Source organism: Hordeum vulgare, chromosome 3H, assembly GCF_904849725.1.
Source record: "Hordeum vulgare subsp. vulgare chromosome 3H, MorexV3_pseudomolecules_assembly, whole genome shotgun sequence".
Lineage (NCBI taxonomy): Eukaryota > Viridiplantae > Streptophyta > Magnoliopsida > Poales > Poaceae > Hordeum > Hordeum vulgare.
Genome location: NC_058520.1, coordinates 341,773,962 through 341,796,058, shown reverse-complemented (window position 1 = coordinate 341,796,058; position 22,097 = coordinate 341,773,962). Strand labels below are relative to the sequence as shown.

The following is a 22,097-nucleotide window of genomic DNA, read 5'->3' as shown; positions in this document are numbered from 1 at the left end:
TGACACTTCATTCTTTTTTTCCAATAATAATATTAATCTAAAATCAAGTCCAATTTAGCAGTATTTCCAACTTAACTACTAAAAAAATGGCACATCAAGAAATAATGTTAGATCGATAATCCAAAGCTAGCTGCCCTTGATGCATAATATGGAAAAAGGGCAACTGAGGATAATCCAGAATAATGCAGGATAAGAACTTGAAAGTCAGTAGCATTCGGAAAAAGATAAGCCTGATAAGCAAACAACACACCTTGAATAGTGCAATATCTGGAGAGGATTCATATCTATGACATGAACGAGTTGTGTTATCCCTGTCAGGCTCTCCGGTAAGCACCCACTCCTCAGGAGCAGAAACAAAAGGAAGTCTATCTTGTCCTTCAGAAGGGTATACAGGTGTCTGCTCCTCCTGTACACCAGGCATCGCTTCCCAAGAGGACCTATCACCTCCTGAGCCTGAACTCTTTCTTTTCCGAGGGATATCTTTCGGGGGGGGTTTGGTGCCACCGTCACGGGGCACCCATGAGAATGCTTTACGTGCTTCTCTCTGAAAGTTGCCAAAACTCTGTACAAAATTTGTTTTAGCTGGTATGGCAACCTTTTTTTGTTTTTCTCTTGCCGCAGAGATGGTTTGTCGCGGTTCCCTAAGAGTAGAATCGATATTGACGGAGATTGCTTTCTTAGCGTAAGCAATGATTAACTTGTCATCCCTCAGGGATGGAAATTCTTTCAAAACCTGAAGTCATAAAGAAGAAATATTCCATTAGCACAGTAGGTTGACATGTTCCTAGTAAAACAGCAGCTCTAAGGAGAGAATCATTTCTGTTGTCCCAAAAAGCTGAAGGATGAGAGTTGGCATGCAAAAAATTAGTTGAAACGGAATACCAGAGATGCAGACTCGAGTTGCTTCATCATCAATAGTACTTCCAGAATCAACTGAGGATGTTCATGCAGAGAAGAGCAACGCTGTTGTGATGGCAATGGCAATAAGGAAAGAACACGAAGACCCAGCGCCCATGAATTAAGTCGAGCAATCTCAGCATCTGACAAATTCCCAACTGTGCGTTTGAGAAAAAAATGCACCTGAAACAATTAATCAGTATTATCTTAATCCTTGTCAGAAAAGTTTAGTACAATTAACTCTTATCAGATCTGGCAACATACAAGAAGCTGCTTTGAGCGCAGGTCAGGTAATAACTTCATGGCACCAATGGCAACAGGAAGAGCATCATTGGAATCTCGTAAGGTCGATAGAAATCGTGATGCCGCGGCTGGGCCTCCACCATTAAGTGGATCAGTCGTGAGAAGTTTGACAAGCTGGCGGCCTTGCAGTTCCCTCCGCAAATCAATTGACAAGGAGGCACTTTCGGCAACCTGTAAAGCAGCAGATACAGCTCCTTTGGCAGCAAGCCTAAGTGCTAACCCCTCTGGATCATCTTCACAATCAACTTCGACCTAGTAATTTGAATGTTGGTCAAGTTTAAACATGGAAAACTTTGATACAAAAAGCGACACGTACTTTTAAGGAACAATTTTGAAGCCCATGTTGTCACAAAATTTAAAATAGTGGGATGGAAGATCAAAATCATATGACATTCATTGATTGGCTTACCTCTTGCCATCTTGTGTAATGGTCATCAGCACTCAAAATATGACCATACCGCTGCAGAGATTGCTTCATGTGTAACACCTGTTACAAAATGACACAGAAAATTTAAAAAAAAATGATGGATAGCTAGAAGGACCTAGGTATCAATGTAATTAAGAATAACAGGCACCCTAAATTCGAGTTGAAGATGACCAGGAATGGGTGGTGGGATTGTACAATAACAAAGAAGAAATGCTAGACCAGGTCATAAAAGCTAAGTTTTGAGAAACTGAACCTTTTGCGTCAAACTAAACAGGTTGTGTCATAGAATGATGCGATCATGTATGAACGTAAGCACTCAAGCACATATTGTTACGTTTTGAAGTTAGATAGCAAGACAAACAAGCAAGAGCTACCTAGTGTTGGCTTGGACAGGAATATCTGTTAGGTGATATGCATAAATGAAATCACAGTTTTTTTTTTACTAAGTAAAGCCATGACTTGACCAGGCACACAACAACATATGTCCATATGACCTTTCAAGATAATGTGTGAACTTGAAATGTAAATAAATGCAAGTCAAGCTACCTTACTCCGCATAGGATCATTCTCAGGTAAGTGGCAGATGCACATAGTTAGAACATTGGTTGCAGCGTCAAGGTTCCAACTGTTCAGGTACCTAGAAATGGAAGTATGCACTCAGTAACTCAATATGCCTATCTGGAGAACAAAAATATAGCAAAGGTGATGCATTCATAATGGACATGTATCAAATATACTAAAACTGAAAGAATGCCTTCGCTACACAAAATCAAAAGGTTTATCGTACTAACAAGGCTGGAACCAAAATGACATGACGTACTTCAGAGCAAGCTGGGCTGCAAGTTTTTTATCCCTCAGTCTCAAGCAATACTGCCAAGTATTACTCCCCAAGTTACGGGATCCATATGGACGGAATTGTCCTGTGCCTAGATTTCTTTCTTCCCTTTGATCAATGAGCAATCGAAGTAATTTATCAGACGCTCCATTGCGCAAACAGCGGTCGGATACAGCAAGAGCATCAGTTAGTTTTCCTTCATTAATTAGCCTACAAAGACAAAGCGAATTTTATTGTCGCAAAAAAATTATCACAGCAAGCAATGGCCAAGTGCAAGTGAGAAACTCTCATTATGTGTAGAGCAAAAGGTGTGGCCGAGGAAAACTTGTAAAATCCTGCTACCTCTCAACAGCTTTCTCATATGGTCCTTCGTTCTCCCAGTCAAAAGAAATAAAAGCTGTTGGCTCTAGTTTAGCATCATCGTGTTTAGGAGATTCTAGTGTACTTGAAGCGGCATTTCCATTTATGACGACATCTTCAAGCTCTGATTCAGCATCACTGTCAGGTTCACGAGCTCGCTTAATAGAAAATTTTCCTTTTGATTGATGCACGGCGACTTCATTTTCAGTTTTAACTGCCACGGCAGACTCAGATACCCGGTGAAGGTTAGACTGCATTTGTATCCACCGGTTCAAGGTTGGATATCTGCAAATAACTTAGATACTTACAACGTGAAGTTGATTGGGACATGACGGCATAAAATGACTATTCATTACCTCTCTGATTGTTCAAGAGCAAATTCATAGAATGACCTCTCAACTTCAGTGGTTTGCATTGCATCTTTCACATAAGTAGGAGATAATTCACTGTCACCAGATAGTATGCTACTTCCGAACACACATGCCAGAACTGCTCTTACTGATGATAATTGGGCCAAATGCTTCACTAAATTTAACTGAAGAGGATACAGCGGATCCAGGCGAGAAGACAACAATGAATCATGTGGACTCCATCCTTGATTAGGGGGGAGGGACTTTGGAACTGTTGAACTGATTTCAGAAATAATATTGGAAACTGTGGTTAAAATAGGAACGCAAGCCCATCCTTGTCCTGTTCGTGGAGGAAGAACTGGTGGCACACAAGCAGATATTATCTCGTGCACAAAATCCACACCCATTGTGTCAGCTACCTTCGCAGCTGCGTCTGTGCTTCCATGCTCAAAAACTAAACGAGTTAAAAGCTGCATGGGGAACAAACATTATATGAGTCCGAAATAATTCTTGAACCACTTTGGAGTACAATAACAGCAAGACAAAAGAAACTGAATGTAAACAATATTCCATCGTAGTTTCACATTAAAAAATGCATAAGGACACTGAACATTAATTACCATGTGATTCTTTAAAGAGGTTCACTTCATATAAATGGCGTTGCACATTATGTCTTCACCAATATAATGTGTCGGTTACTCTTTTCTCATTCTTTTTAGGCAATATTTTAAAGGATGCTCAATTAGAACAGTATACGGCATGACTACAGTTGGCTCGCCAATATAATGACAAGCTGGGTTGTGATAGGCTTGGCGAGCCAACGTCAAAACTCAGCCACTCTTGTGGAGATGAAACACAAAATTTTTGTTGGGGCATAACCCTCAGCAATGCATCACATCGAAACCCGGGTTTGGGCAAGGGCCGGGCCGTCACACCCCCTCCCCCCCCCCCCCTCCCGAGGTGGCACGCCGTATCTTGATCTGGATATGGTGGCAAGTGAACAAGGATCGGGTCGTCACATCCTTAGTGGCACGCTACATCGACGGCCAGGTGTAGTGGAAAATGAGCAAAGGTCTACGCATTTGACTCGACGAGTGCGAATGGTAAGGAAGCTAGCCAAGCCTAGAGGGTCCTTGACAGGTAAGCTTCAGGAGCTTGTTGATACAGGCATACAGCGGTGAGGAGAGGTGTTGATATCCTTTGCGTCCAAGAAACAAAATGGAGGGGATAGAAGGCGAATGAGGTGGAGGATACCGGTTTCAAGCTGCGGTACACGGGACGGCTGCAAACAGAAATGGAGTACCATCTTGATCAACAAGAGCCTCAAGTATGGAGTGGTAGACGTCAAGAGACATGGGGACCAGATAATCCTGGTCAAGCTGGTAGTTGGGGACTCGGTTCTCAATGCTATCAGCGCGTATGCCCCGCAAGTAGGCCACAATGAGAACACCAAGAGGATTGTAAAGTGATACCTGGAGAGTGTTGTCCCTCAGCATAAGCTTGTGGTGGTTGACTTCCGCTGTAGGATTCATGCCCAGCGGGAGAAGCGTGCCAAAGTCGCTAGAACTAAGTGGTGGAAGCTCAAGGGGGAGGTGGCTCGGGCGTTCAAGGAGAGGGTCATTAAGGAGGGGCCTTGGGAGGAAGGAGGTGATGCAAGACAATATGTGGATGAAGATGGCGACTTGCATTCGTAAGGTGGCCTCAGAGGAGTTTGGAGTGTCCAGGGGAAGTAGAAGCAGGAGAAGAAAGATTGTTTTAGACACCTATACCTGGATAGGAGTGCAGACAACATAGAAAAGTACAAGATGGCAAAGAAGGCCGCAAAGCGAGTTGTGAGTGAAGCAAGGGGTCGGGCTTATGAGGACCTCTACCAGTGGTTAGACACGAAGGAAGGTGGGACATCTATAAGATCGCCAAGATCGGAAAGAGGACGGAGCAAACCAGCTCCTGGTGAAGAACGAGGAGATTAAGGGCCTCTTTGATTCGCGGGATTTTCAAAACGTAGGAATAGAAGAAGTATAGTGTCGGGGTGCAGGACCACGAGCACCTATGTGGACCTGGAGGCCGACCTGCTCTCCGACAAGATTTATGGTGAAGGTCAAGTCGGAGTACGATGACCTGAGCTCGGATTGACCGTCGGCTGCACCATCACCGTCAGCTCGCGTCTCTCCCCCTCTCCGGCGGGGCGGACTCGCCGGTGGATCCGACGCTGCCTCATCTTCCAGGAGGCTCGTGGACCCCGGCTTCGTCATCCCTTCCGGTTGGCTTCTCCTCTGCGCAGTGTTGGTCCAGAAGGGACCAACCTGGGCCCTTGCCGCGGGCCTTGCTGCTTTTTACTTCTTGTAGGTGCCGCCTCGTGGCAAAAGACAATGTTATCTTAAGTTAGTACGGCAATCACTATCAATGTAATATATTATGTCATCATGAATGAAAAATGGTTGTTATTTTCCTTGTCTGTTTTCTCCCTGTATGGTACAAAAACCCTACGCTGTATTGGGCTTCGAGGACGGGTCCTCAGCAGCCAGTCGAGGGCGCCGCTGCCGGTAAGCTACCTTGGCGCGACCGACCTTGCCGGTGCGTACAGCCCCGCCGCGAGCGCTCGAAGGAACAGGTCCTAGGCTGCCTGCTGAGGGTGTAGCCTCCGGCAAGGTGTCTTGACGCAATCAGTGCAACCGCTTAGGTTGTTGAGCGGACTCGAAACAAAGGGTGCGACGGACCGTGACAAGGTTCCTTTTGCGTGCAGGTTTCTCGTATCGAAAAGGGGGAAATCTATCAAGGAAAACAACCGTTTCACTGGGACCTTCCGGCGCGGCTAGCCCTACCGCGGGCGCTCTGAGGAGCGGATCTTTAGCTACCTGCTGGAGGCGCTGCTGCCAGCAAGGCTTCCTTGGCACTTCCAGCGCTACCGCTTAAGTTGCTGAGCGGGCTCGGAGCAAAGTAAGGGCGCGTTTGGCCACGCCAAGTTTCCCTCGCGGGCAAGTTTCGGAAACTAGGTGGTTTGTCAACACTTGCCGGAGGTAAGCGTAACGCACAACTAGGCACACCAAAAAATATGAAAATCGGCAAGAAATGCGAAACGCTTAACTTTTACTATACTGTGCACAGGATTTGTGCTTAGCCTTGTGCAAAGATTTACATGCCCTGCCGGCAAAACTTGCATAAGGGATGGTTGTCGGGAGCCCCCGACAACCGTGCTTCAGGGGCTGCCAGCAAGGATCTTGACGGCCTGGAGGCGGCTAGGGCGGCGTTGGGCCTCCTAGGGAGCGATGGGCCCCGGCAAGGATGCAACGTCTTGCCGAGGGTGCTCCCCCTCGTACCCTCGACAGCAGTGCAACACTCCTAAGACCTACCGGAGCGAGCGCCTGGGGTCTTGCAGGAGCTTCCTGGCACACCCTCGACAACGACGCATCACCTCGGGGGGTGCGCTTGCTGGAGAGGGTGCCGGAGGTCTTGCCAGAGCCCTCAGCGCGTGCTCAACAGCAACGCTGCACTCTAGGAGGAGGTGCGTCCACTGGAGTGCGTGGAGGCCCAGGGCCCCTGCTTCCCTAGCCTTCGTCCGAGCCTCCGCTGGCCCAGGTAGTCACAGGCGCGGTGGCCGCGGATCGACGAGCCACCACGGCCGCTCTTCCCTCGGAGGCCGTGGCGGTGGTGCTGATGACGGAATTGATGCCCCGATCTCTTTGTCAGGTTAGCGTTCTTCTCCCCTGCCTGGCGCGCCAGAGATGTCGGGGTGCAGAATCACGAGCACCTATGGGACCTGGAGGCGTCCCATGTGGTTCGGCGGGAGACGGATGCACCAAGAGCAGACCAAAAGGTCGGGGGCGGATTTACCCAGGTTCGGGCCGCTATTGAAGCGTAATACCCTACTCCTGCTTTGTGTGTATTTATCTGATGAAAGATGATGAACTGTTAGTTGCGTCCTCGCTGACTGACTCGCTATCTATCCTCCTCCGTGCATGTCCAGGGCCTCCTTTTATAGGTCTAAGGGGCTACCAACGGTGGCAGCACAGGGTTCTCACGGGGTGCACAGTGAAATAGTGCACCCACGAGACGTATAGTGAATTACAGTGTTCCTGGCGTCATAGCAGACGCATTTAATGCTTCGTCAGGTGTCCCAAAGATGGGACAGGGGCGCGCCCCTTCGGCACTGTTCTCCCCAGATACCGCTCGACACGCGTCGCGCGAACCGACACGTATCAAGTGATGAGGGGCAGCTGGCCGCTGCGCTGGCACAGGGGCGAGTCGAGATCCTGCCGGGGACGAACCGTACTGGAGCGTTGCCAACTCTCCTGGCAGGCCTTGCCTGGGCTTCGCTGGCCTCCCCCGGCAAGAGCCTTGTCGGGGTCTATGTCTTCAGTCTTCTGGGCTTGTGGCCTTGGGTGCCTTCGTGGTAATCTCCCGCGAGCTCCGGAGAGGTGCTCTTGCCTGGGCAGGCGTCGAAGGTCTTGTCGAGTAGTTGTCATGTCCCCGATCTTGCCGAGGCGGGCGTCGAAGGTCTTGTCGGGTAGTTGTCATGTCCCCGATCTTGCCGGGGCTTTTTCCTTCGGGTCCTCCCTGCCTGTTGATCTAGGCGACATTCTGAGGGCTTCCCCTCTACTTCCCGTCGTCCCTAGCAGTCTTGTCGCGGGCATGGCTACCACTGCATGTGCACAAGTCATGGGCGCTAAAGGCCCATTCTTTAGCGCACCGACATATAGCGTTGGAGCGGTATGTCCATTTAAACCCTATAGGATTAGTAAGGAGTGTTTGATGTCAAAGGAAAAAACAAAGGAATTGTAAAAAGAGGTTGGAGTGGATGTTAAATTTCCTATGAAATGCAGTACAAAAGATTCCATAGGAAAAATTCCTATGGGATCCAATCCAATGAATCAAAGGACCAATGTAGGAAAAATTCCTAAGGATTTCAATCCTCCAAAAATCCTATAAAATTCCTTTGAATCAAAGGATCCCTAAGCATAGATGACGGGAGTACTTCGACAAGTTGTTCAATGGGGAGAATGAGAGATCTACCATTGAACTGGACGACTCCTTTGATGATACCAACAGACGTTTTGTGCGGGAATCCAGGAATCTAAGGTCAAGGAGGCTTTAAAAGGGATGAAAGGAGACAAGGTGATGGGCCCTGATTGTATCCCCATTAAGGTGTGGAGAAGCCTCGGAGACATAGCTATAGTATGGCTAACTAAGCTTTTCAACCTCATTTTTCAGGCAAACAAGATGCCAAAAGAATGAAGACGGAGTATATTAGTACCAATCTTCAAGAACAAGGGGGGTGTTCAGAGTTGTACTAATTACCGTGGAATTAAGCTGATGGGCCATACAATGAAGCTATGGAGAGTCATTGAGCACCGCTTAAGAAGAATGACAAGCATGACCAAAAATCAGATTGGTTTCATGCCTGGGAAAGGTTGACCATGGAAGTCATTTTCTTGGTACGAGAACTCATGGAGAGATGCAGGGAGCAAAAAAAGGACCTACACATGGTGTTCATTGACTTGGAGAAGGCCTACGATAAGTATCGCAGAATGTCATGTGGTCGGCCTTGGAGAAACATAAAGTCCCAGCAAAGTACATTACCCTCATCAAGGATATGCACAATAATGTTGTGACAAGTGTTCGAACAAGTGTTGGAGAAACTGAAGAATGACAAGCGTCACCAAGAACCAGTTTGGTTTCATGCCCGGGAGAGGTCGACCATGGAAGCGATTTTCTTGGTACGACAGCTCATGGAGAGATACAGGGAGCAAAAGAAGGACCTACATATGGTGTTCATTGACTTGGAGAAAGCCTACGATAAGAGACGTCGTCGAATGTCATGTGGTGGGCCTTGGAGAAACATAAAGTCCCAGTAAAGTATATTACCCTCATCACGGAGATGTACGATAATGTTGTGACAAGTGTTCGAACAAGTGATGGCGAAAGTGATGACTTCCCAATTAAAATAGGACTGCACCAGGGTCAGCTTTGAGCCCTTATCTTTTTCCCTTGGTGATGGATGAGGTCACAAGGGATATATAAGGAGTTATTCCATGGTGTATGCTCTTTGCGGATGATGTGGTGCTAGTCGATGATAGTCGAACGGGGTCAATAGGAAGTTAGAGCTATGGAATCAAACCTTGGAATTGAAAGGTTTTAGACTTAGTAGAACTAAAACCGAGTACATGAGGTGCAGTTTCAGTACTACTAGGCACGAGGAGGAGGAGGTTAGCCTTGATGGGCAAGTGGTGCCTCAGAAGGACACTTTTTGATATTTGGGGTCAATGCTGTCGAGGGATGGGGTTATCGATGAAGATGTGAACCATCGAATCAAAGCCGAATGGATGAAGTGGCGTCAAGCTTCTGGCATTATCTATGACAAGAGAGTGACACAAAAGCTAAAAGGCAAGTTCTATAGGACGGGTGCTTCGACCCGCAATGTTGTATGGCGTTGAATGTTGGCCGACTAAAAGACGACATGTTCAACAATTAGGTGTGGTGGAGATGCGCATGTTGAGATGGATGTGTGGCCATACAAGGAAGGACCGAGTCCGGAATGATGATATACAGAGATAGAGTTGGGGTAGCACCGATTGAAGAGAAACTTGTCCAACATCATCTGAGATGATTTGGGCATATTCAACGCAGGCCTCCAAAAGCGCCAACGCATAGCGGATGGCTAAAGTGTGTTGATAATGTCAAGAGAGGTCGGGATAGACCAAACTTGCGGAAAGAGAGATCTGAAGGACTCGAGAGAGATCTGAAGGACTAGAGTATCACTAGAGAACTAGACATGGAAAGGGGTGCGTGGAAGCTTGCGATCCATATGCCAGAACCATGAGTTGGTGAGTTTCACCTCTAGCCTACCCCAACTTGTTTGGGACTAAAGGCTTTGTTGTATTGTGGTCTGATGCATAGAATTTCAGGTTGGGCCCGAAATCATCAAGAATGGAGCCCATGCAGGAAGACTGCATGTACGTATAGTAAGATAGAAAAGGTTTTACAAAGCCAATGAAAAATGGTCCATAACGCGTGACTGAATAAACATGAAAATTCAAAGATCTAAAGGTGATTCAACGCAATGACTACTGCCATGTAAAGGCCTGCAGCTCCTTCGCTCCAATCACACTCCACATTATGAATGTTGCCTTGCACTGATCGGTGATGGTTTCTATGCTGCATTAATGTTGTTGAAGAAATTTTCGCATTGAACAGCGCTGACCATTGCCAAGCTAGACTAACATGGGTTGCAAATATTTCACCACATAAGAGCATCTCTAACCAATCCCCTATAATCGATTAGAGGAGGATAAATTCTGTTTTCCTCCTCTAATCGACACCTAACCAATCCCTTAGGCCTCGTTTGGTTAAGGGGGATTGGGGAGGTTTTGTGAGGAAAATCCCCGGGGGGCCCAGAAACCCCACAGATCCTCGGGCGTCCATTTGGTAGGAGGGATTTGCTTAGTCCAATCCCCTCCGTTCCCCTTCAATCCCTTCCTATCCATGTGTTTTAAAATCCTCCTCGGGGGACTAGTTGAAGCAAAACCCCGGAGATTTGAGAGGATTGGGTGGAACAAAGGGATTCCCCCTGAAATCCCTCCCTCTCAAAACCTCTCCAATCCCCCTTAACCAAACGAGGCCTTATAACATTTAGAGGAGGATAGTTTATCCTCCACGGCCTCGCCGAGGAGGAAAAATACTTGTCTGCCAACCCGTGGAGTAAAAATACTCATCTGACGCTTCCCTCCTTACCTCCGACGACACCCCACAGCCCCGTCGACCTTCCGCCACCAAATTCTAGCGAGATTCCGGCAATCTTTCTTTCTTAAATTTTTTGTCATTTCCATCGCCTTCGGCCACGGAGACGCTCCTCCTCATCGTCCCTAGCCCGGCGGCGCTCCTCCCATAGTCAGAGCCGCCGAAGCCACGGTGGAGGAGGTTATGCACGATCTTGTACCTGGCCTTGGCGGCGGTATCCACAGCCACTTGTTGGACACGCCGGAGCTGTCTTTGACGGCGGCCGCTACGATGGGTTCATGGTCCAACCACTAGAGGAAGCACGCTATGAGGATGGAGCGGATGGCACCTCCGGGTACCTCAGGTTGCAGCTCCCATCACTCAGGCGGCTCGGCATCGACCCGGGAAGCACGAGCAGCACGCGCGGCAGTGAGCAACAACATGATGAGGCGGGCGATATGTGTGATGTGTTCGGCAGCGGACGAGGACTCGTGACTCCGGCGTGGTCAACATCGTCGTCACTCGTCGCGAAGCGCATAACAATTGTTTGACGAAATGTATGAGCCAAATGTAAGTTTTAATCTAGGTTTAGGGGAGCGATTAGAAATGACACTTTTTTTAGAGGAGCAAATGTACTCCTCTAAAGAATACTCGGCCATTTACTCCTCTAAGTTATAGGGGGTCGGTCAGAGATGCTCTAAGCTCGTAGACGAAACCCCACGGATACCTACAAGTGATAACTAATATTTATTTATTATTTGTTCAGCCATGAGGTTCCCACGTTCACAGCGGCCAAAGATATATCAACATACTAGACGCCATGGGAACTTATTCATCCACTTAGCCATGGACCATCATAACAGCTCCGATTTGCTTGCCATAGAACATTGCCTGCCGTGTAGGTTGTATTACTGCACCATCATAAAGATTACCAAGTAGGATACTTCCATGCGTTATGCCAGTGACATGTGACCCTGGCCCTCATGTCATTCTCGTGTTGGATGGATTTCAACTTCCTTGCAATGGAAACAGGCTAATTTTGTCATTTAGAAAATACTCCCTCCGTCCCAAAATAAGTGTCTCAATTTTGTACTAGCTCTAGTACAAATTTGTACTAAGCTTGAGACAGTTATTTTGGGACGGAGGGAGTAGAAGAGAATGTCCCATAATAGGTAATCAGAGGGCACCCTTTGTGGCTCCAGTGGTAAGGTAAGGTAAGGGATAAGACTCTGGTTGTTGAGACCAGGGACAGATCCAGCGGGGGGTGAGCTCGGGCCATGGCTCCCCCCATGCTGTAAAAAAATCTTAACCTGCCCCTATGTAGTACGTGCACTTATGAATTTGACCGCTAAATTATTATGCATGCCCCCCCCCCCCTCAATGCTTTACATGTTTCACTGGCCCCCCTCAATGCTTTACATGCTTCACTGGCCCCCCTCAATGCTTTACATGCTTCACTGGCCCCCCTCAATGCTTTACATGCTTCACTGGCCCCCCTCAATGCTTTACATGCTTCACTGGCCCCCCTCAAATACAATTCCTAGCTACGTCCCTGGTTGAGACCTTGGGTGCAAATCCCCACTCTTGAAGTGAAAGATAGGTAGTTCTTCCTGCTTATCCTCCCCTTTTCGATAATATGGGAATGAGTTATGTAAGTGAATTATAGGATAACTGAAGTAATAAACATGTAGGTGGAGTGAATTTCTTAAAAAGTACTCCCTCCGTCCCAAAATTCTTGTCTTATACTCCCTCCGTTCCTAAATATAAGTCTTTTTAGAGATTTCACTAAGTGACTACATACGGAGTAAAATGAATGAATGTACATTCTAAAGTATGTCTATATACATCCGTATGTAGTCTTTTAGTGAAACCTCTTCAAAGACTTATATTTAGAAACGGAGGGAGTATTTGTCTTGATATGAATGTATCTAGTCATGTTTTGGTATTTAGATACATTCATTTCTAGACAAACATAAGACAAGAATTTTGGGACAGAGGGGGTAGTTATTTGTTTTAGGTGATTATTACAAATACAACCAGCACTCCATTTCCAGTTATTAGTAGTAAATGTCATTCTAAAGAGGACAATTTGCTATGGTCTTTCATGTAATTTTTGCAAGAAGTAGAAGAAAAGGACAAATGGAACGTTTTTTAGCCAGCGTGTGAAGGAGCTTACATCTTTTGGTCGTTCATACACCAATGAGAAGTAGTTGAAATCATGAGTCGTGTCAGTTCCATCAACTATGTCACCAATGGTTGCGATATATATTATGAAGTTTGATAAGTATGTCGACGGCTTGGTAGATACATGAGCCAAGTATCTGTTTGTAGAACCTTTGTGGTCCGAACTGCTTTCAGGAACGCTTGAAGTTGTTGGGTCAGCCTTAGATGCTTGCTTCAGGATTCTAAGTCCATGACCAAGGACTGTACCTTTTTCAGATATCAAAGCATCTTTTTTTTCTGACTTGGTACCGTCTTTTGAGTAAGTTTTATCCGAATCTTCATCAACAATAGCTCTTGCAACATTGTGAAGCTTACCTGAAATAGGAAAGTTCAGAAATGCCTCTAGAACATAATCACAACAACAATTACAGTTCAACTGAATAAAGTAGGCATTACCATTCAAGAACTGACGCTTTCCTCTGAAGGCATCATCAATCATCTGATGCAGGAGCCCAAGTGGACGTTGCTTTTGTCCAACTCTGCTAGATTCAGTTGACAAAGAGGCACTCACTTCGGTAAAAACTAATTGAAGATATGGACGACCTTCCTAGATGACACCAAAAAGTATGCACTATTGGTATTAAAAAATAACTACATAGTCAAGTCGATTTGTGGACAATATGACATCATAATCACAGATATCTTTTTTTGGTGTGATATTTAAAATCAAAGCCATAAAAATAATCAAATACCGTTTTATAAAGGAAGAGTATGGCATTAGATTATGCTACTGAACATGTAAAACTGAGAGGCCTTTGATACATCCTCCAACGCTGAAATCGTACGTTAAGATTCGCAAACATCTCGCAAGTAAATAAACAAATGGTACACAAGAGGAAGAAACTCAATGAAGAAAATGAACCATGCATGATTTACAGATAGGCACAAGCAAATAAAAAACTCACCAGATCTAAAATGCCACTCAGGCGCTGAAGGATGCGCTTTATCACTAATATGATAGCAACTTCTTGAATCTGATCCCAATAAGTGGGACCTATTTTTGGGGAGGTTCCTGGAAATATTTCAGATAACAAACTTGTAGCCTGTACATGAGAAAAAGAAAACGTCAGGTTATACACTTTCTTTACAAGCTTGACAGTTTACACACACTATGGCACTATAATCAAAGCAATATGGTTACCTAACTGAACTTGGCTAGCTTGTGCAACTAGAATTGACATATATGGCTACACACTTTCTGGTAGCAAAAAACAGATGCCAGATTAAACAAGACAAAACACAGAGAAGGCAAAGTACGTTCTGGTTAGTCACCAGATACCCAGGTCTGGGAATGGCGTCGTGTTACGTTGGTGGTGGGTAGCAAGGAATGTGGACCAGACGGGTAGTGTTCCTACGGGCACTAGTACAGAATGCAGGACGAGACTTGATCTGTGTTGATGATCCAATCAATCACTAAGAAATCCACAAATTTTCAAATTTGGAAGATTGTGACATAATAATACAAGGCAAAAATGAATGGATAGCCTATTATTCCACTAAAAATATTTACAGGAAGCTCCCCAAAAATTTATCAGTTAAAACCATCTTCTCACCAGAAATTGTATAACAGCATGAGTGAAGATATACACAATGTACTAGATACTGTACCAAAAGTGAGTGTCCGAGATGTAGAAATGCATGACAGTCAACACTTACCTCATCGAGAAGAAATCGACACATATCCCCTGACCTAGCAGAAGTTGCAGCAACATCAATGCAAAGCAGAATCTGACGGTTCAGATTTATTGTCAGGTCAAATACCACGAATACCTATCACAACATCAAATGCAGATCATGATTAAAAATCCTGACCGTAGTTAAAGGACCAAGCTGAGCACGGAATGACAAAATATCTGATTCGCCTGCAACATTTGGGTTGTCTGTGGCCCGATTTAGAGCATCCTCAACCTGGGACATAAAACAAGGAAATAAGAAACATAAAGTTTGACACAACCTTAAAATATTTTGTAATATCAAACGTTGTTTAATTATTCTGACGAAAGCAAAAATGAAGTGGGGGTACTGCACAGAACCCATTTGTCATTTTTCCTTCAATCCTGCCACAATCAAGTACTCACCTGAGATAGATTGATAGCAGATCACAAGATTGTATATCTGCTTATCCAAAAATTCTAATATGAGTACACTGCAAAATGGTTTGATATGCACTCTGTCCGGTCAAAGAATAAGGTGGCATCTAGAATTGCAATCAAACATTTAGGTTGGACATATGAATACTTGAGTAAGTTTATCTTTACAGATACTTTTTATAGGTTGGACATATGAATACTTGAGTAGGTTTATCTTTACAGATACTTTTTATAGGTTGGACATATGAATACTTGAGTAGGTTTATCTTAACAGATACTTTTTATAGTATTATAATGTTCTCTGATTTCACAAATATATTTCAAGGTACGGTTTTTTGCGTCTTAAGGTCATATGTGGGGACTTAAAATCATAACTTTTGCCACTTCCACATTCTCAATTCATTTACATCTCTTTCCCTCTGACGAGAGTTTGCTACTTCTGTGACTGGCACTTATAATCATACATTTCTACCACTTCCACACTTCCAATCATTTCCCTTCCATCTTTCCTTCCCTCTGCTGAGAGGGAGGGGGAGAGCGGAAGAGCATAAGTGTAAAATTCTATGTGCTACATGTGCATAGACAAAAAAGGGGGGACGCCACTTCATCTCAACCAATAAAGAAACAAAAAAAAGACAAGAAAAGGCATACCAATGCTCTTCTGTATGCACCAGCTACCCATTCGGCTAATTCAAGAGAAGCTTTATCCTCAGCAGGCAAAGAAAATCGTTGTACAGCTTCCTCTCCTATACCATAATTTGCCCTTTGCATGCACCTGTCAAGAATTCCAATGAACTCCACAACCATGTGATACACACACACACACACACACACACACACACACACATGGAGAGAGAACTACAGAAGTTTCAAAAGAAGCACAGAGCATAAACAGTGATATTTACCAACATGTGACCCCAATATAGTGAACAAATACGTGAGGTAATTATACTGGGTAATGCGCAAAGAGCACACATTAAAGCCTGATCTTAGATGCATAAAGTGATTAAAGTAAAATACAGAAAGAAACCAATGTACAGAACAGAAAACTCACACGTTCAACAATTTTGAAGGAGCGGCACGTAAAACAACTAATGCCTCCTTCCAACTCCATTGTCGTCCAGACAGAGGTGGGAGGCGTTGTAAAACAGATAGACGCCAATCCATGTCTTCAATGGAATGGCTGGCATGTTTGAGTCTCCACTCTAATGCTTGCCTGCCAGCAGGTGACAGACCAGTACTTGGCAACTGATCCATATCAGGGCCTTTAAACAGGACATTATGCCTAAGTATGTCAAGCAGAAGTCCAACAAAAGATATCACCATGTTCTTCCCTTCAGATTCAGTATTACTAACACAGCAATCATGATTGACAGAACACTCTGGGGGGGCAGCTTGCGGCAACTTGATACTGTCGTCCATATGTAATAATGATAACACAATGCTGACCATGAAAATCTGCAAAGGAAGGTAGCCCAATGAGGCTTAACTATTCAAGGAACTGACGACTTCTCTGAAGCTTTCAAGACTAGCATTCTAGCATGACTCCTGAAAATATCGATATAACAAAGCAGAGCCAACCTTTCGTGGAGTGCTTTTGATAGCCTCCATAAAATTTTGCATCTCCTTCAAATATGACAAAGCTATGTGATAATGGTGCTCATTGTCATCACCTGAACACTTCTCCATCTCCCCTAAAGCAAGGATGACTGACTGTAGAGCATATCGCATGTGCATCAGCTCGATGTCATGCATCCTGCCATAGGTACAAGAAGCCCACATGAAATAAACTGCTAACGAGAACAATAGTGTCAATTCATCAGTGAACAATCCCGCAAGTTTTCTTCTCTCTCTGCGTGTGTGCTCTTTTGTTCTGTGTGTTGGGGGGGGGGGGGGGGGGGGGGGGGGTATACAATATTTATGCTCAGGTCAAAAACTAAAGAGGGGGAAATCTTTATGCTGCAGGAAACATGAAGCATAGAAGATGATATTTATATAAGATGTTAATACAACATAGCAGCTACAAATGTGATGTCATAAATGGTTGTCAAGGACACTTTCATATCGGCGAGCGGTGCAACGCACTTCAAATCCTGAAGCTTGGCTGGGGTAGCGAGATGAGAGGCTTTGGTTGTAGGCGGGGTTTTTTTCCTGTTTTGAGTGTACAGTGTGTTTTCGTTCTGGTTTTTCAAACTTATTGTTGGTCGCTCCCCTCGTGCATGCAAGACTTTTTTCATATCCTAATATATTTACATGCAGCACTCCTGCACTGTCTTGTTTGGGACTAAAGGCTTTGTTGTTGTTGTTGTTGTACTCCTGCACTGTCTTCAAAAAAAGTTGGTTGCGAACCTTTTCGAAGCTGCAGTTGTTGAAGAAAGTGGCTGCATACCAACAAGCTCGATTGCATCTTGAAACTTTATTCCTGGGACTACGTCAAACAGCACCTGCAAGTAAAAAATAAATCAGAAGAGCATCAAACTATCAACTAGGATGATACTTTTGCAAGCAACATGGGAGACCAAAATGCATATAAGGCAACCGTAGAAGGTGTGAAGGACTGATAAACATATGGCCACATGTAGAATCATAAATAAATGAGATCACAAATTCAGATAAGAGAACTCACTCTCATGGGAGTCTGAACAGCTAACCGCTCGAGTATCATGTTCTCAACAAAAGGGTCTAATGTTTCTGCATTAACAACTGAATCTTGCTCTTGTTGGGAGAACAACAACGAATTCCTCAAATTCCAAGGGTGCCCAGAATTCACACTGGAAACGAAAGATGCAAGATCCAGATGAAAGCATAACAGGTCACATAGGTACTCCTCACAGGATGCCTGCCAATGGAAAATTCATAGTCCTTCACATATTTTTGCTAAACAATATCACAGAGGCAAGATAATTCAGGAGAAAAGGAAGTACCTCATCTGTCTGTGCACGGTAATGTGAATATTCTTGTAGTCGCAGAGCTTGGGATTTGCTTGTCCAGAACAACTGCATTAACTTTCTCCGCAGTTCTGTCTTACCTTTCAGAATATCCCAACCCAACACAGCAACCAATGGCTGGAGAAGGGGAAATAAAGAAACAACCTGCAAAAAAGCAACTTGCCAGAAGTTAATGCGGCAGAAAACAGCAGAATCAGTTCTGCAGTGCTCATAGCAGATCCACAAATAAATAAATGGCAGTATTCCACTGAAAACGTGCATACATTAACAGCTTCTTGAAGCTGTTCTCTCTTAACTAATGATAGAGCAGTTTCCATGATAACTTCAAGGACATGCTTTCCAGAAAGCCGAGAATAATGGTACAGATCTTTCTTGCAGGATACTATAGCTTCGGTCAAGACGGTCCTGTCATCGGAATCAGCATCCCTCTCCAACCACAATGTTTCCAGAAACTTCTTGAAAGGAAGAGGCATCCAATGAGCATCAGAGATACTGTGGTCTTCAAATTCTTCAGAAAGAATGCCATCCAGAATGATCTAGTATCGGTAGCCAAAAATAAAAAATAAAAGATATTAGCATCAGCTATCTAAAACCAAGTATGTATAATCATTCCAAAAGCTAAATACTGGCAATATGCTAGAGCATCCGCATCAGATGATCCTGGGTAGAATCTAAAGGAGAGATAGACAAGGTAGCATCAGCGCCACAAATGCGAGGTGGAAGCAAATTTATTATTACAGAGAGAGCTGATGCGTCCAGTCTTAGCACCTAAATTAGGTGATAAGAGATGTGGATGTTCTTAGGTACAATGGATAAGGAAGTAACAGTGAAGGTACAACTGGCCACCGCCATTAATTTATTGTTCAACTAAAGCACGGAATAATGATGAAGGGATAAAGCTCAGAATCCGGGATTCAGAGTGTTCGATGGTGTTGAATTTCTGTGCGCTACAGAAGTAAATAAAATTTCCCTTCTTGTAGATGATCACATGTCATCGACGGGTAATGGGAGGCTGACAAAAATGAACAGGCAACCAAATTCGTGGTAAACTACTTCAATGGAAGAACCATACCAGTAAGAATGAAAATTTTGCATTTACCTGAATTACTTGAACAAGCTGGGGACTGCTTGACTTAAGTGCTTCTCCATAAATCTTAATAATTCTATTACGCGATTGAAACCATTCTCCAAAATAATTTGATGATTTTTCCCAACCCTTTTTCACTAGATCACCTAGGACAACCCTGTACAAAAAATTATATTAAAAAATATTGAACATTTGGTCATATCTAGATCTATCACCACACACTTAAACGTGCTAATCTGAAATGACAAACACGGATATGGTGATGCTACATTAAAATTCGACAACAGTGCTTTGAATAACACCTGGTGGTTAGCAGTTCACTAGTCACTTTAAGAGCATATCATCTTACTTTCCTGGTTTGCGCCCATTGAACTATCATGATGAATGATGGTAAACAAGCATGTCTAAAACTTGTAATTTGCAAATTCCAGTACCAACAAAGAATATCACATGAGTAGAGGGGCTCACTGTTTTCATCGAGACATTGGTATGGAATGGGACTACAAAAGATCATCCATGACATACACATGGACCTTAACTCAAGGCTGTAATTTAGCTCGAATGTTCTTAATAGGCAATCACACAAATGCAGGTTGTACCTAAAGCTACAACCAACCACACCATGTCAGCTTGAGATGCCTGTTAAATTCTTAGCTTGCAACCTTATCAAACATATGTCGAGATGTTCCACAGGAAATGATGACCGGATTCATATTTAGAAATTAACAAAAGGTGCTGCAATAGAGCTTACTTATAACTGTCCTCCTCTACGCCATTCTCCAAACAGAGGAACCGGATATGCCCAGTAGCACTTTCGACGTCACCAGCCGTGACAAGCGCCTTCATGGCGTCCAAGTGGGCGAGCTGCACGCTACGTCGCAACCACAGGAGCACATTTACACCAAAACCCGAGTCCAGTCCGATCTGCCTCGAAACGCCCGCACACAGGGCGTCAAACAGCTCGGCATTGTCGAGGACCACACCCCACAACCCCCTCAGATCCTCCTCGGTGACCGAGACCTCCTCGACAAGTTCCCCATAGCCGTCGACCTCGCGTTTCAGCCTCGCCACCCCCAAATCCAGAAGCTCCACGATCGTTCCCCGAGCATCGGCGCCGGTGGCAGGGTCATCAGCGATGGGCTGGAGAAGGATGAGAAATTCAGCCTTGAGGCGGAGCGACTCGGGGTTGGGAGTGGAAGGGAGGGCAGCGAGCTCAAGCGCGGCGAGCCAGGCGAGGTGGGAGGAAGAGGGGCAGGCGGGCAGCGCCGACCAGAGCACGCCAGGGACGCGCCCCCCCGAGGCGACCACTGCGCGGAGGAAGTCAGCGGCGAGATCGGGATCGGTGCGGCGGCGGAGGCTGAGTAGAGCCGCGCGCATGGGCTCAAACTGAGCGAGGAAGAGGTGGTTCGCGGCCACGCGGGCGAGGAGGGCGGCCTCCCGCTCCGACGCCGCCATGGCGAATTCCGGGTGCGGGTTCGGTAGGAATCACGAGGTGGCGATGAGCATGGTGGCGCGGGCGGAAACTGGAGCGCGGTGCGGGCGAGCGGAGAGTTCTGTTTGGAGAAGGGTTTGCTGATGTCTCGCGGTTTGGGGAGGACGGAGGAAGGAGAAGACGAACAAACAACGTAGGGGGAAATAAGGCTGGATTATTCACTCATGCCCCGTTCGGACTAGACGCCGGATGAACGGATGGACGCGAGTGGAACTGATATCTTTCTCAGACATACGCTCCGACCCACCATTTCCCTTCGCCATCCGTCCGTAACAGGGACCGATCCGTGAACAGAGATACGAATGCGGCCATCCAAACATCTCTACTGTTAAACATGGATTCTCCGGTCGTGATGGTAGAATTTTTTTTTTTTGGTCATACCTTTCATCTTTGTTCGGGTTTTTTATCCCTCCTTCCATCATAATACATTCAGTAATGTATTTATGTGAAAGAATCAATTAAATTTTAATAAAATCTTCAAAGATCAAATATGAATTAATCAACCTTGTCATAAGTGGTTCATTCCTAATTGCTCTTAATGTTTTCATACATCAGCAAATTACATTAATTGCTAATAAACCTTTAAAGATCAAATTTAAATTAATTAACCTTATCATGGGTGGCTCAATCGTATTTATTAATATTTTCATACATCATCAAATTACATTAATTTTAAATAAATCTTTTAAAAACAAAACTGAGTTAATTAGCCTTACCATAAGTGGCTAAATCACATTTACTAATATTTCCATACATCATCAAATTATATTAATTTTTAATAAATTTTTAAAGATCAAAACTGAATTAATTAATCTTATCATAAATGGCTCAATCACATTTATTAATATTTTCATACATCATCAAATTACATTAATCTTTACTCCTAAAAGAGGAGTGCATATGTCCACGGACGGACCCGGGAAAAAAACTGACCGAGGGCACCGAGCTATAAAAAACTCTCAAACATGTTTACACATAGGCTTATAAATACTTCAATCTCTACTCCTAATGAAGCAGTTGGTAGCTGATGGGGATATATACCTAGGGTAGGGTCATGGACGTGACATGAATGTCCTACCCAAGGGTACCTCATTATTAGGTCAAGGGGTCCACAGAAGATTCAGACTCAATGGACATGGCACCTAAAAAGTGCTCGGTACACAAACACTCGGGCTACATTCCCATCCACTCGACAACATGTATCCACTCGGAATGATTCCAGTCGACATTGAAGACCAGAAGTCACCTACGAAGGCCAACGGACATACGTACAGCCAATGGTCTTTAGTAGCATTTATTACTTGCATATGTTATCAGTAACGTATATCTTTAACTCATATTGATCGAGCTCTTAGATGTTCAGGCCTTGTTG

At 44.8% G+C, this 22,097-nt stretch overlaps 1 protein-coding gene across 3 annotated transcripts in view; it reads right to left on the bottom strand.

The window, feature by feature from the left end:
• The window catches only part of LOC123443805, a 55,472-nt gene extending 34,546 nt beyond the window's left edge, over window positions 1-20,926 (bottom strand). Inside the window, exons 1-22 of one of the 3 annotated variants that reach the window (XM_045120339.1) lie at window positions 19,985-20,926; window positions 19,246-19,390; window positions 18,410-18,682; window positions 18,123-18,290; window positions 17,825-18,037; window positions 17,548-17,642; window positions 16,780-16,954; window positions 16,253-16,656; window positions 15,850-15,973; window positions 14,921-15,016; window positions 14,765-14,836; window positions 14,014-14,151; window positions 13,505-13,655; window positions 13,062-13,423; window positions 3,179-3,642; window positions 2,805-3,107; window positions 2,448-2,672; window positions 2,174-2,264; window positions 1,610-1,687; window positions 1,162-1,452; window positions 883-1,080; window positions 251-733 (exon numbers count right to left, since the gene is read on the bottom strand). In XM_045120339.1, coding sequence (XP_044976274.1) covers window positions 251-733; window positions 883-1,080; window positions 1,162-1,452; window positions 1,610-1,687; window positions 2,174-2,264; window positions 2,448-2,672; window positions 2,805-3,107; window positions 3,179-3,642; window positions 13,062-13,423; window positions 13,505-13,655; window positions 14,014-14,151; window positions 14,765-14,836; window positions 14,921-15,016; window positions 15,850-15,973; window positions 16,253-16,656; window positions 16,780-16,954; window positions 17,548-17,642; window positions 17,825-18,037; window positions 18,123-18,290; window positions 18,410-18,682; window positions 19,246-19,390; window positions 19,985-20,688 — 5,253 coding nt within the window. In that variant the 5' untranslated portion in view covers window positions 20,689-20,926. Of the gene's footprint in view, window positions 1-250; window positions 734-882; window positions 1,081-1,161; window positions 1,453-1,609; window positions 1,688-2,173; window positions 2,265-2,447; window positions 2,673-2,804; window positions 3,108-3,178; window positions 3,643-13,061; window positions 13,656-14,013; window positions 14,152-14,764; window positions 14,837-14,920; window positions 15,017-15,849; window positions 15,974-16,252; window positions 16,657-16,779; window positions 16,955-17,547; window positions 17,643-17,824; window positions 18,038-18,122; window positions 18,291-18,409; window positions 18,683-19,245; window positions 19,391-19,984 lie in introns of all 3 variants that reach the window. The other 2 variants (XM_045120338.1, XM_045120337.1) reach the window with 2 other exon arrangements.
• Window positions 20,927-22,097: the final 1,171 nt, after the last annotated feature.